Source organism: Bolinopsis microptera, chromosome 2 (assembly GCF_026151205.1).
Source record: "Bolinopsis microptera isolate Bmic1 chromosome 2, MBARI_Bmic_1.0, whole genome shotgun sequence".
Lineage (NCBI taxonomy): Eukaryota > Metazoa > Ctenophora > Tentaculata > Lobata > Bolinopsidae > Bolinopsis > Bolinopsis microptera.
The window spans coordinates 17,137,419-17,150,896 of NC_087073.1; the positions used below are offsets into that span (position 1 = coordinate 17,137,419).

Here is a 13,478-nt window from a genome sequence, read left to right on the forward strand (position 1 = left end):
ACTGCGATTATCAGACAGAAATGATTTATTGATAGCTGAAGCATGGCAGTGATTGCTCAGGGCATGTCAGGTGCTTATATTACTAATTACTAATGCCACGTTAATGACATGTTGTCTACGGAACGGCTTTTGATTGCTGGAGGGGTTTTTGCTTGATTTTAAAATCTTGCTGGGCGTTTCTGCTTCCGCAACACTATATCGGTGAAGGTGTCGGATTAGCTCGTTTAGCCAAATACTCGATAATCGAATGATTCGTGGTTTTACGAATCCGCTGTCCAATTATAGTACCCAGACAAGTTCTAAATCTTGAATTCTGGCAATACAAGTACTTTGCTGGTTATTTTAAGTCCTGACAGAAAACTGTGGTGACATATTCATAGGCAAATAAATTAGTTGAACTAACCTCCACCTGCACTATAGCTGCTGGTGAACTAACTTCAACTGTGCTAGGTTAAAACCACGCCAATGTATTTGGACGCCTCCACCGAGGAATACATCACCACTTTGGTTCTTCCAGTTGTCACAGATAAGGTAATATAGATATTATCTCTTATTAATATATCTTTCTATAACTCTAGAATTTCACAAACGAAAGAATTTATTCTTTTAAGAATAGCAGATTATTGGCTGAATTCAGAGAACTCCAAAACTGGTTCCCACAAAAATTCACATAAATTGTTCGGTAGTTAAGATTTGAATCGTAAGGCCATAAGAAATATAATGCAATTACAAACTTCTTAATGTACTTATAGATGAGGCTTGGTGTGGTTCGATGCTTTAAGGTGGTAGTCAAGAGAAAAAAGATCTGAAGATCTTAAAAGGAATTGACTAACATGGTAGTGTACAGTCTCAATACTTAATATAAACGGTGGTCATCGCGGCAGGAGAAAAGATGCGGTAGCACTCACGCAACTCAGCCCCGGGCTAGTAAGAAACCTATTGTACGCAACAGGCATTCCGGCACAGGGACTGATGAGTGCAACCACGGCTTATAGTAGATAAGTTATATCGAAGTTTTTAGGAACGTCTAATTATAAAAATTCAGGTCGCGAACTGGACCAGGAAATCAAGTTTACGTCGAGAAAAAGGGTCCTTCCTAGGAGTCGCTGCAGTAGATGTAGAAGCAAAGAGTTTAGGACAGTACCCTCTATCTTCAACTAGGGGATGCTACGCTATCACTGTCGATCTGAAAGGTACTGAAGAACTGACAAAATAAAATCTATCGTCAAGAATTTAACCCAAATTTTGACAGAGACTAAATTTAATTTAATAGGTTTGATGCGATATAATCTTAATCAAGTACTGACTTGACACTTGATAAAGTTAGTTGATGTCAAATCAGCGAGTTAGTAGGTTGGCCGGCAGGCTTGAACATGTTGGGGTGTCTGGTAAGAGCTCACATCTTAAACGGGGATGTCATTTTGACAACCTTGATCAGTACTCCAAATTCTCCATAGTGTTGATATGATTTATCACGGCTGTGTTTAGAAATAGAATAAGAAATAATGCAAAACTTTCGTATTTTAGAGAATTACGGCAATCGCCTTCCCATTAGTTAGTTAATTCTTTAATTCAATTAACCGTAATTTATGACTGATAAGTCAAAGTAATTACTTGTTATTATTAACTTATTAAGTCAGAGTTAGATATAGCACGTTAAAGTGCCAAATTCTTGCTTTACTTCATATTTTGTCAGCTATGAGTATGTGTCCTGACTGACCAAAATATTTCATTAGATAATGTCTGAGGCTGCTGACAGCATGAACTTTCATAACTATACAGCTATATGAGACTTCAATCAAATCATGGCAAACCCACCAGTTCCATTTAAGCACGACGCACGTGCCCTTATATCTGTGTCAAATCTTATCCCCAACTAGAATTTTAAGGGAAATGTCTAGAAACAGTGAAATATCCCCAGGAAGCGTACTGTACCACCCTGTGCTGTACAGTACAAAGGAGTCTATAGAGATAGATCAGAAGCTACACCTCTACTCCTACATCAACGACGCAAAGACTATGAAAGAAGTGGAACGCGGCATGGTCTTTCAGAATCTTACTGAGCAAGCTGAGATGCTTTATGTAGAGGTACGAATAGTGACCACAAATACCGACCACAAATATAGTGACCACAAACTAAACAATGGATACCAGATTGATAAACTGTCCACTGCAGAATTCTTAATATTATTATTAGAATTAGAAATGGCATATTTCATTCTATAACATTTATTTAAATTGGAAGTGTCCATGGCGAAATTATCCCACAGCGAAGTTATTAGAAATATTCAGTTGCGCCCATTTTCCACACATTAACAGGTTCCTGGTTCTCAATCGACAATCAGTGACGTGATCTGATTCGTCATGTCAGATTCTTAAAACGAAAGTTACGTCCAGGGATTGGGCGTAACTATCCGGCAGCCTTCTCACCCTGATTTCCATTTCTCTTCAGGTATCAGATTCGTCCAGGTCGAATAGACAGCGCAGTTTTGCCAATAACTACTTTTTCAATGTGCTAATAGCGGTTGATGACAAAACTTCTCTACTACACATATGTAACAGACAGACTTTGGCATGTGAGTAACAGATTTTTGCTTTTGAGAACGTGTTCATTGACTTAAATTTCTTCAATTGGTAAAACGATCAAATATTTCACGACAACTTCAAACTAAAAATGCGTTAACTGGCTGACTATTATGAATAATAGAATCATTCATATGGAAATTAATCAAAATCACAACGAAAAACCTAAAAATAGATACATACATTCCACATTCTGGAAGGGAAGAATGATGGGGAACTAACCATATTATGTCACGTTCCCGACTCAATTCCCGACCGTCAAGTTGGGTAACTTAATTATAATATCAATTTTCTTGTCAAAATACGACCACATATTATTAAAATGTCACCTCAACATAAGAAGCATAGAAACTGAGGAAGTGACCATATTCCTGGAATATTGCTCACGTATTTTGACACCATTCCGTTAAATAGCATGACAATTTTTGACAATTCACAATCTTAGATACGTATATAGGCATGAAATCAAAGTATTTCCACTTCCCAGACAAGAACCCATGTCAAAATTCGACAGAATCCGGATCTGAATCGAAGCATGCATCCATCGAGGAGAGAACATCATCTTCAGTCAACTGGTTTCCATCTAGCCACAGATCTTTAGTAAGTGTATAAGTTTCATCAGGAACTTCAGCAAACATGTCCAGCCAAGGCATCCAGGTAAAATTGAAGTTTGCTGGGTTGGAAGCTGGATCATGTGGTTTGTTCCCCAAAGGCACAGCCGTGGCATTATAAGCCTTTATCTTTTCTGTAAGCATCTGGACAATGTCTGGAAACTTGTCTGACACATTTCTAGTTTCCGATGGATCCTCAATGATGTTGTATAACTCAATGTAGCTGTCGTGATGTCCACAGGTTTTCTCAATGTCAGTTAGTTCTGGAGCTGGATACCAACCGTTCGGAGGACCACCAGCACCAATGATAAGCTTCCACTCATTCCATCTCAGTCCTGCATGTGGCACTCTATGACCGCAAGCCACTGGTTTGGGGTCAATGTTTATAACAAATTCGGTTCTGTTAGATGGCAAGTTCTCTGAAATAGCCAGCCATTGATCAATTCCATCAAGTGGTTTTGTTTTGATAGGATTATTAGGGTTCAATTTGCCTTGGAGACTAGCCAGTGACCAGAAAGTTGGCAGCCAGTCAGTGACATGTATCATGGCGTCAGACTTGGAAGGAGCTAACCTGTTTCTACCCCATATGAATGAAGGGGACCTAACGCCACCTTCATAAAGAGCCCGTTTACCGCCTCTGTAAGGATAATTGCTTGAGGTCACTTTTCCTACACAGTTCACATTGCCACCATTGTCTGAACTGAATACAATAATTGTGTTGTCTGCCAAACCTGTGCTCTCTAATGCTTGGGTGATGTTCCCAATTCCTTCATCCATAGAGCTTACCATTGCAGCGAATACCTTTTCCTTTTCATCTGTGATGTGGGAGGAAAATTGGTCGAGGTATCTTTGAGGAACCATATGTGGAGCATGGACACTTTGATAAGCTAAGTAAATGAAGAAAGGGTCCTCCTGAGATTTGAGCTTGTTAACCAGATCTACTGTGCGCTCTGAATACAACTCTGCGCTATATCTTCCGTCCAAATCCCAACGTAGTTCGTCCACAAACTTTCCATTTTCATCAAAGTAGTCACTTCTTAAGTCCAAGCCTTTCGAATTTCGATGGGAATCGTAGTTCTGTCCTCCCAAGTAGTAGCCAAAGAAATCATCAAATCCTCTATAAAGCGGTGTAAAGGCCCATTTATGCATGCCCATATGCCACTTCCCCACCGCATGAGTAGAGTAGTTGTACTCCTTGAGGACCTGAGGTATTATGGTCTCATCTAAAGGAAGTCCCCAAGGTTGGCCAGGATAGATAACGTCGTGTTGTAACCCCGTGTGGATGGGATATCTTCCTGACATGAGAGCACCTCTTGTTGGAGAGCAAACTTGTTGAACGTAGTTCTGCGTTAGTAAAACTCCTGATAAGGAGGAAAAAATATAAGATTTTGATAAAATCAGTTATCTTCTTTTCAATTTTTATTTAAATGAGTTACTTGATTGGTCAGGAAAAAAATTGAATATATTGTGAAAAAAATTTAATGAACATTTACCTTCCCTTGCGAGCCTGTTCAGATTTGGAGTTTCGACATGGCCATTTGTAAAACCAACATCAGAATGCCCTAAGTCATCACTCAGAATGTAAATTATGTTGGGTTGTTTTTCTGCATATTCACTGTTCTTCAAACTGATTGAGGTGCCATGGAAACAGAACAGCACACTGATATGAAACAGGTTCATCGAAATCTATAAAAACTCGAGGTTGAATGCCAAACAAACGAATGACGAATTTTGATATTGCGTACAAGAAACAATATTTTATATCTTATCTTATCTGCAAGTGTTGAATTACATTTCCAAAGAAATTTAGATTCTGATTATGTGTTTTTCGTTCGACTTCATTGAAGTGTGTGATTCCTCCAGTCATGCAGGTCAAGCACAATAACAATATTGTCAGGATCTCAGATTATAATTTCACTTCGACATTTTTTCCCGATCCATGACTCAGGTGCCGAAGGCACAAAAGAGTCAAGGTCAACGGTTAAAGAACGAGGTTTTTTCTGTAAACGGTAGCTTGTTTAATTAAAATGTCTGAGTCACCGGGAGTTCTAAACTGATCAACGATTTGGACAATAAAATTGGAAGTATTGAACAGTTTAGCGTATTTGTAATCGTCAAAATTCAACAGTGTTAACGGGATCAAAGCATCCATATTTTGAAGAGATAATTTCATTCTCAGTGAGTTCATTTCCATAAAGTCACACATCTTTAGTAATCGTATATACTTTATGTCTCCGGGACTTCAGCAAAAAAATCCAGCCAAGGCATCCAAGTGTAATTGAAGTGTTTTGGATCAGAAGCTGGATCATATAGTTTGTTTCCTATCGGCACCGCTGTTGCATTGTAAGCCTTTATCTTCTCTGTAAGCATCTGGACAATGTTTGGAAACTTGTCTGACACATTCCTTGTTTCTGATGGATCCTCAATGATGTTGTATAACTCAATGTAGCTGTCGTGATGTCCACAGTTTTTCTCAATGTCAGTTAGTTCTGGAGCTGGATACCAACCGTTCGGAGGACCACCAGCACCAATGATAAGCTTCCACTCCTTCCATCTCAGTCCTGCATGTGGCACTCTATGACCGCAAGCCACTGGTTTGGGGTCAATGTTTATAACAAATTCGGTTCTGTTAGATGGCAAGTTCTCTGAAATAGCCAGCCATTGATCAATTCCATCGAGTGGTTTTGTTTTGATTGGATTATTAGGGTTCAATTTGCCTTGGAGACTAGCCAGTGACCAGAAAGTTGGCAGCCAGTCAGTGACATGTATCATGGCGTCAGACTTGGAAGGAGCTAACCTGTTTCTACCCCATATGAATGAAGGGGACCTAACGCCACCCTCATAAAGAGCCCGTTTACCGCCTCTGTAAGGATAATTGCTCGATGTTACTTCTGGATCATGTACACAGTTCACATTGCCACCATTGTCTGAACTGAATACAATAATTGTGTTGTCTGCCAAACCTGTGCTCTCTAATGCTTTGGTAATGTTCCCAATTCCTTCGTCCATAGCGCTCACCATTGCAGCGAATACTTTTTTATTTTCATCCATGATATGGGATGAGTATTGGTCGATGTATCTTTGAGGAACCATGTGCGGACCATGAACACTCTGATAAGCTAAGTAGATGAAGAAAGGGTCCTCCTGAGGTGTGAGTTTGTTAACCAGATCTACTGTGCGCTCTGAATACAACTCTGCGCTATATCTTCCGTCCAAATCCCAACGTAGTTCGTCCACAAACTTTCCATTTTCATTAAAGTAATCAGTGGCTTGAGGTCACTCAGCCACTCCATGACTCAGGTGCCGAAGGCACAAAAGAGTCAAGGTCAACGGTTAAAGAACGAGGTTTTTTCTGTAAACGGTAGCTTGTTTAATTAAAATGTCTGAGTCACCGGGAGTTCTAAACTGATCAACGTTTTGGACAATAAAATTGGAAGTATTGAACAGTTTAGCGTATTTGTAATCGTCAAAATTCAACAGTGTTAACGGGATCAAAGCATCCATATTTTGAAGAGATAATTTCATTCTCAGTGAGTTCATTTCCATAAAGTCACACATCTTTAGTAATCGTATATACTTTATGTCTCATCCGGGACTTCAGCAAAAAAATCCAGCCAAGGCATCCAAGTGTAATTGAAGTGTTTTGGATCAGAAGCTGGATCATATAGTTTGTTTCCTATCGGCACCGCTGTTGCATTGTAAGCCTTTATCTTCTCTGTAAGCATCTGGACAATGTTTGGAAACTTGTCTGACACATTCCTTGTTTCTGATGGATCCTCAATGATGTTGTATAACTCAATGTAGCTGTCGTGATTTCCACAGTTTTTCTCAATGTCAGTTAGTTCTGGAGCTGGATACCAACCGTTCGGAGGACCACCAGCACCAATGATAAGCTTCCACTCATTCCATCTCAGTCCTGCATGTGGCACTCTATGACCGCAAGCCACTGGTTTGGGGTCAATGTTTATAACAAATTCGGTTCTGTTAGATGGCAAGTTCTCTGAAATAGCCAGCCATTGATCAATTCCATCGAGTGGTTTTGTTTTGATTGGATTATTAGGGTTCAATTTGCCTTGGAGACTAGCCAGTGACCAGAAAGTTGGCAGCCAGTCAGTGACATGTATCATGGCGTCAGACTTGGAAGGAGCTAACCTGTTTCTACCCCATATGAATGAAGGGGACCTAACGCCACCCTCATAAAGAGCCCGTTTACCGCCTCTGTAAGGATAATTGCTCGATGTTACTTCTGGATCATGTACACAGTTCACATTGCCACCATTGTCTGAACTGAATACAATAATTGTGTTGTCTGCCAAACCTGTGCTCTCTAATGCTTTGGTAATGTTCCCAATTCCTTCGTCCATAGCGCTCACCATTGCAGCGAATACTTTTTTATTTTCATCCATGATATGGGATGAGTATTGGTCGATGTATCTTTGAGGAACCATGTACGGACCATGAACACTCTGATAAGCTAAGTAGATGAAGAAAGGGTCCTCCTGAGGTGTGAGTTTGTTAACCAGATCTACTGTGCGCTCTGAATACAACTCTGCGCTATATCTTCCGTCCAAATCCCAACGTAGTTCGTCCACAAACTTTCCATTTTCATTAAAGTAATCACTTCTCAAGTCCAAGCCTTTCAAATTTCGATGGGAATCGTAGTTCTGTCCTCCCAAGTAGTAGCCAAAGAAATCATCAAATCCTCTATAAAGCGGTGTAAAGGCCCATTTATGCATGCCCATATGCCACTTTCCCACCGCATGAGTGGAGTAGTTGTACTCCTTGAGGACCTGAGGTATTATAGTTTCGTCTAGTGGAAGTCCCCATGGCTCACCCGGATAGATGACTTCGTGTTGTAATCCAGTGTGAAATGGGTATCTTCCTGACATGAGAGCACCTCTTGTTGGAGAGCAAACTTGTTGAACGTAGTTTTGTGTCAGTAGAACTCCTGATAGAAAGGAAAGTGTTTTATATTAATATGTTTCATTAAGCAGCTCTCATAATCTTCGGTTAGAAAAGAAACATAATATTCAAATTCATTATTGCAAAACATTAAAACATAATTTGCATTTACCTTCCTTTGCGAGCCTATTAAGATTCGGAGTTTCGACATGACCATTTGTGAAGCCCACATCAGAATGCCCTAAGTCATCACTCAGAATGTAGATAATGTTGGGTTGTTTTTTTGCATAATCCTTGTTCTTCAAACTGATTGAGGTGCCAAGGAAGCAGAAGAGCACACTGATCAGAAACAGATTCATTGAAATCTATAAAAACTCGAGGTTGAATGCTAAACAAACGAATGACGATTTTTTCGTGATGCGTATAAGAAACAATCTCTACTATAATTCAGAGAATTATTTCTGTCTGTATGTCTGTACGACCGCCCACGTGCAAATTATACGAGAAATAGGAATTTAGGTAACAACCAAAAGGTTCCATAGCAACGGTGTTTTAATGCACACATGCACGTGCAAAGATTGTTTTAACGTCATTTTGATCGGTTTTGTGGTAATTACGTTGTGTTTAAAGTGTTTTATATTTAAATCGGCTGTATCTTCGATCGAGATGGATATTTTTTGATGCGATTAAAACGTTCTTTCAAAGAATACTACTAGCTTCGTCCCTGTTACCACGGGCTTTCTAGTCTCTACTATAATTCAAAGAATTATTTTTGTTTGTGTAAGCAGTGGACACAGTTTATTCGTATTTAATTAAGGGCTTGGATAATGGAAACGAGCGTGATAACGAAGGTTACAAGATATTAAACTATAAAACAACACAATGAATAATCCGACAAACTTCTACTTCAAATCATACTTAACCAGACTCATATCGCCCAAACACACCCACAGATCTAATGCTCTAATATAAAATACTGATAGTACGGTCAACTCGCCTTGACCGTACCTTAACTTATCCCCTAATCTAGATGACCTGAATCAACCACTGTTGATTCCCCATAACGACAGGCCCCATCCTAGGTATCCAGGATCCAACCTAGGTATCCAGGATCCAACCCTAACTGGTCCTGGTCTCTTATACTAGTCCGGCATCAATCATGACCCTCTATCGAATAGGGTAAGAACCAAAATGACTAACTATCCAATTACTACAAAATATACTTCCTAATTACTCTGACTTTAATCGCCCTCAATATACTGTAAAACGCACGTTCTTACTCTGCCCTTACTTATCACGGTCAACTACACTTACAAATGCCTCTATCCCGATAACATTAACTACGTAATGCTCCACTATCATACGACCGCCACTAATATACTAACCACTATAACCACCTACCTAACTCAGCGACCTAACCTTGCCAGGTTCAGCTCCCGAACCTGCACGGTATCAAATTGACCCACCTCTCGATCGGGTAAACTGTTACTCACCTATCCCAAAAAGCTAACCCTTTCTCCCTCTCGCCCCTGATAGTCTAAACAATCTTCCACTCCCTGTTAGCAATCTCTAAACAATCCTCCACTATCCAGTCGATAGCCACGCCATTGTAAGTTACAATGGCGTGGCTATCGACTGGATAGTGGTTACAATTTGTAACCTTAGTAATCTATAAAAAGATAAAAGTATAAACACTCCATAAATCAACCTCGTACGTGCTGACCCAAACAATATGTTAAACATATGTTAAACCTCTTACTACAGTACTTGCCCTAGCTAAACAATCCTTAACTATCTGTCGATAGCTCCAACCAAGTAACCCTAGTCATCTCTAAACACTCCATAAACCACCCTCGTGTTGACCTAAACATTATGTTAAACATATGTTAAACTAGACCCCCAACTCCAAGTGGTGTCAAAAACGCGAATCAAATAGGTAATAATTATTTTAGTCTCTTGAGTCTTGACACCATTTTAGGGTTATACGGGTTCCTGCTAGTTAGGTAAAAAGCAAAAGAGTGCATAGTAACCATGGTAACGGTGTTGAAACGCGCAAATGATTCTTTTAACGCCATTTTGATCGGTTTTGTGGTAATAACGTTGTGTTAAACGTGTTTTATATAGTTACTAGAAAGCCCGTGGTAACAGGGATGAATCTAGTAGTTTTCTATTTCTTTGGCAGTCAGTTTTTATCGCGTAAAAAAATATCCTACACAACCAAAGATACAGCCAATGAAAATGTTGCTCGCACTAAACACAACGTAATATCAACAAAACCGATAAAAAATGCAGTTTTAACACGTGCGTGTAACAATCCTCGTTACCATGGTTATTATGTAACTTCCTATTTCTCGCCTAATTTGCACGTGGGCGGTCGTACATACAAAAATAATTTTCTGAATTATAGTAGAGACTAGAAAGCCCGTGGTAGGTAACAGGGACGAAGCTAGTAGTATTCTTTGAAATAAAGTTTCAATCGCATCAAAAAATATCCATCTCAACCGAAGATACAGCCGATTTAAATATAAAACACTTTAAACACAACGTAATCACCAAAAAACGATCAAAATGACGTTAAAACTATCTTTGCACGTGCATGTGTGCATTAAAACACCGTTGCTATGGAACCTTTTGGTTGTTACCTAAATTCCTATTTTTCATCTAATTTGCACGTGGGCGGTCGTACATACAGAATAATTCTTTGAATTATAGTAGAGACTAGAAAACCCGTGGTCACAGGGAGGTAACTAATAGTATTCTTTGGAAGTCAGTTTTAATCGTGTCAAAAAGTATTCATCCCACCGAAGATACAGCCAATTAAAATGTAGCTCGCACTGAACAAGTGAACACAGCGTAATATCAACTATACCGATTAAAATGACGTTAAAACGATCATTGCACGTGCACGTGCGTGTAATAACCCTCGTTACCATGGTAACTACGCAACTATCTATTTTTCATCCAATTTGCACGTGGGCGGTCGTACATACAAAAATAATTTTCTGAATTATAGTAGAGATATTTAAATCGGCTGTATTTTTGGTTGGGATGGATTTTTTTTAATGCAATTTAAACTTTCTTTCAAAAAATACTACTAGCTTCATCCCACAGGCTTTCTATTATTTTATATTTTATTTTATCTGCAAGACGTGTTGAATTACATTTACAAGGAAATATGGTTTATGTGCTTTTCCTTCCTTCATTGAATTGTGTAATTCCTCAAGTTACTTAGGTCAAGCACAATAACAATATTTTCGGTATTTCACTCGACATTTTTTAATTGAAATATCATAGCCACCAGCAGTTCTAAACTGATCAACGTTTTGGAGAATAAATTAGAAGTAGCAGGCTTTATTTTACAAATTGACAGCATATTGATATAGGTTAAAAGCATATAAACTATGTGGAATCAAAAATAAATAAAACTTTTGAACAGTCCAGTGTATTTGTATTCTTCAAAATTCTACAGTGTTAATGTCTTGATCGGGTTCAAAACATGCGTCTCTTGAAGAGAGAATATCATCCTCAGTGAGTTCATTTCCAGAAAGCCAGAGATCTTTAGTGAGCGTATATGTCTCATCCGGGACTTCAGCAAACATATCCAGCCAAGGCATCCAAGTGTAATTGAAGTGTTTTGGATCAGAGGCTGGATCATATGGTTTGTTTCCTATCGGCACCGCTGTTGCATTGTAAGCCTTTATCTTCTCTGTAAGCATCTGGACAATGTCTGGAAACTTGTCTGACACATTCCTTGTTTCTGATGGATCCTCAATGATGTTGTATAACTCAATGTAGCTGTCCTGAGGTCCACAAGGGTTCTCAAGATTAGCATCACCAGGAGCAGGGTACCAGCCACTTGGAGGACCTCCTTGACCGATGATTAGCTTCCACTCCTTCCATCTTAGTCCAGCATGCGACACTTGATGACCACACTTTACAGGAAAAGGGTCGATATTTATAACAAATTCAGTTCTGTTAGATGGCAAGTTCTCTGAAATAGCCAGCCACTGGTTGATTCCATCGAGTGGTTTTGTTTTGATCGGATTATTAGGGTTCAATTTGCCTTGGAGACTAGCCAGTGACCAGAAAGTTGGCAACCAGTCGGTGACATGTATCATAGCGTCAGACTTGGAAGGAGCTAACCTGTTTCTACCCCATATGAATGAAGGGGACCTAACGCCACCCTCATAAAGAGCCCGTTTACCGCCTCTGTAAGGATAATTGCTTGAGGTCACTTTTCCTACACAGTTCACATTGCCACCATTGTCTGAACTGAATACAATAATTGTGTTGTCTGCCAAACCTGTGCTCTCTAATGCTTTGGTGATGTTCCCAATTCCTTCGTCCATAGAGCTCACCATTGCAGCGAATACCTTTTCCTTTTTATCTGTGATGTGGGAAGAAAATTGGTCGATGTATCTTTGAGGAACCATATGTGGAGCATGGACACTTTGATAAGCTAAGTAGATGAAGAAAGGATCCTCCTGAGATTTGAGCTTGTTAACCAAATCTACTGTGCGCTCTGAATACAACTCTGCGCTATATCTTCCGTCCAAATCCCAACGTAGTTCGTCCACAAATTTTCCATTTTCATCAAAGAAATTACTTCTCAAATCCAAGCCTTTGTCTTTTAAGTGGGTGTCGTAGTTCTCTCCTCCCATGTAGTAGCCAAAGAAATCATCAAATCCTCTATAAAGCGGTGTAAAAGCCCATTTATGCATGCCCATATGCCACTTTCCCACCGCATGAGTGGAGTAGTTGTACTCCTTGAGGACCTGAGGCATTATGGTTTCGTCTAGTGGAAGTCCCCATGGCTCACCCGGATAGATGACTTCGTGTTGTAATCCAGTGTGAAATGGATATCTTCCTGACATGAGAGCACCTCTTGTTGGAGAGCAAACTTGTTGAACGTAGTTCTGCGTTAGTAAAACTCCTGATAAGGAGGAAAAAATATAACTAGTTGAACATAGTTTTGTGTCAGTAGAACTCCTGATAGAAAGGAAAGTATTTTATATTGATATGTTTCGGTAAGCAGTTCTTTTAATCATTAGTTAGAAAAGAAAAATATTCAAATTCATGATTACAAAATATAATTTGCATTTACCTTCTCTTGCGAGCCTATTAAGATTCGGAGTTTCGACATGACCATTTGTGAAGCCCACATCAGAATGCCCTAAGTCATCACTCAGAATGTAAATTATATTGGGTTGTTTTTCTGCATAATCACTGTTCTTCAAAGCTATTGCGGTGCCAACAGAGCAAAGCAGCAAAATACTGCAAAACATGACGATTTAAGGTATTTTAAAATGCAATGTGCAAAAACACTTGTGTCCTACCCTCCTTATCTACAAGTGTTAGATTACGTTCATGAAGTTACCTTAT

At 39.4% G+C, this 13,478-nt stretch overlaps 5 protein-coding genes across 6 annotated transcripts in view; 1 reads left to right on the plus strand and 4 right to left on the minus strand.

Moving 5' to 3' along the window:
* LOC134811092 (uncharacterized) overlaps positions 1-13,478 on the plus strand; it is a 29,356-nt gene that overhangs the window by 12,005 nt on the left and 3,873 nt on the right. For both annotated transcript variants that reach the window (XM_063817813.1, XM_063817814.1), the window contains exons 10-13: positions 451-531; positions 1,046-1,193; positions 1,922-2,088; positions 2,453-2,576. In XM_063817813.1, coding sequence (XP_063673883.1) covers positions 451-531; positions 1,046-1,193; positions 1,922-2,088; positions 2,453-2,576 — 520 coding nt within the window. The remainder of the gene's footprint in view (positions 1-450; positions 532-1,045; positions 1,194-1,921; positions 2,089-2,452; positions 2,577-13,478) is intronic.
* LOC134826649 (arylsulfatase B-like) lies at positions 2,724-4,940 on the minus strand. Its single transcript, XM_063839108.1, has 2 exons — positions 4,688-4,940; positions 2,724-4,555 (listed from the first exon to the last, which is right to left on the minus strand). The coding sequence occupies exons 1-2, from the start codon at positions 4,872-4,874 to the stop codon at positions 3,084-3,086; spliced, it is 1,659 nt and encodes a 552-aa protein (XP_063695178.1). The 5' UTR covers positions 4,875-4,940; the 3' UTR covers positions 2,724-3,083.
* Positions 5,421-6,698, minus strand: LOC134811995 (arylsulfatase B-like). Its single transcript, XM_063819170.1, has 2 exons — positions 6,587-6,698; positions 5,421-6,463 (listed from the first exon to the last, which is right to left on the minus strand). Exons 1-2 carry the CDS (start codon positions 6,696-6,698, stop codon positions 5,421-5,423), a joined length of 1,155 nt encoding a protein of 384 aa, XP_063675240.1.
* LOC134811996 (arylsulfatase B-like) lies at positions 6,773-8,522 on the minus strand. The gene is made up of 2 exons (XM_063819171.1): positions 8,269-8,522; positions 6,773-8,142 (listed from the first exon to the last, which is right to left on the minus strand). Exons 1-2 carry the CDS (start codon positions 8,453-8,455, stop codon positions 6,773-6,775), a joined length of 1,557 nt encoding a protein of 518 aa, XP_063675241.1. The 5' UTR covers positions 8,456-8,522.
* Positions 11,501-13,370, minus strand: LOC134811093 (arylsulfatase B-like). Its single transcript, XM_063817816.1, has 2 exons — positions 13,201-13,370; positions 11,501-13,029 (listed from the first exon to the last, which is right to left on the minus strand). Exon 2 carries the CDS (start codon positions 12,968-12,970, stop codon positions 11,552-11,554), a length of 1,419 nt encoding a protein of 472 aa, XP_063673886.1. The 5' UTR covers positions 12,971-13,029; positions 13,201-13,370; the 3' UTR covers positions 11,501-11,551.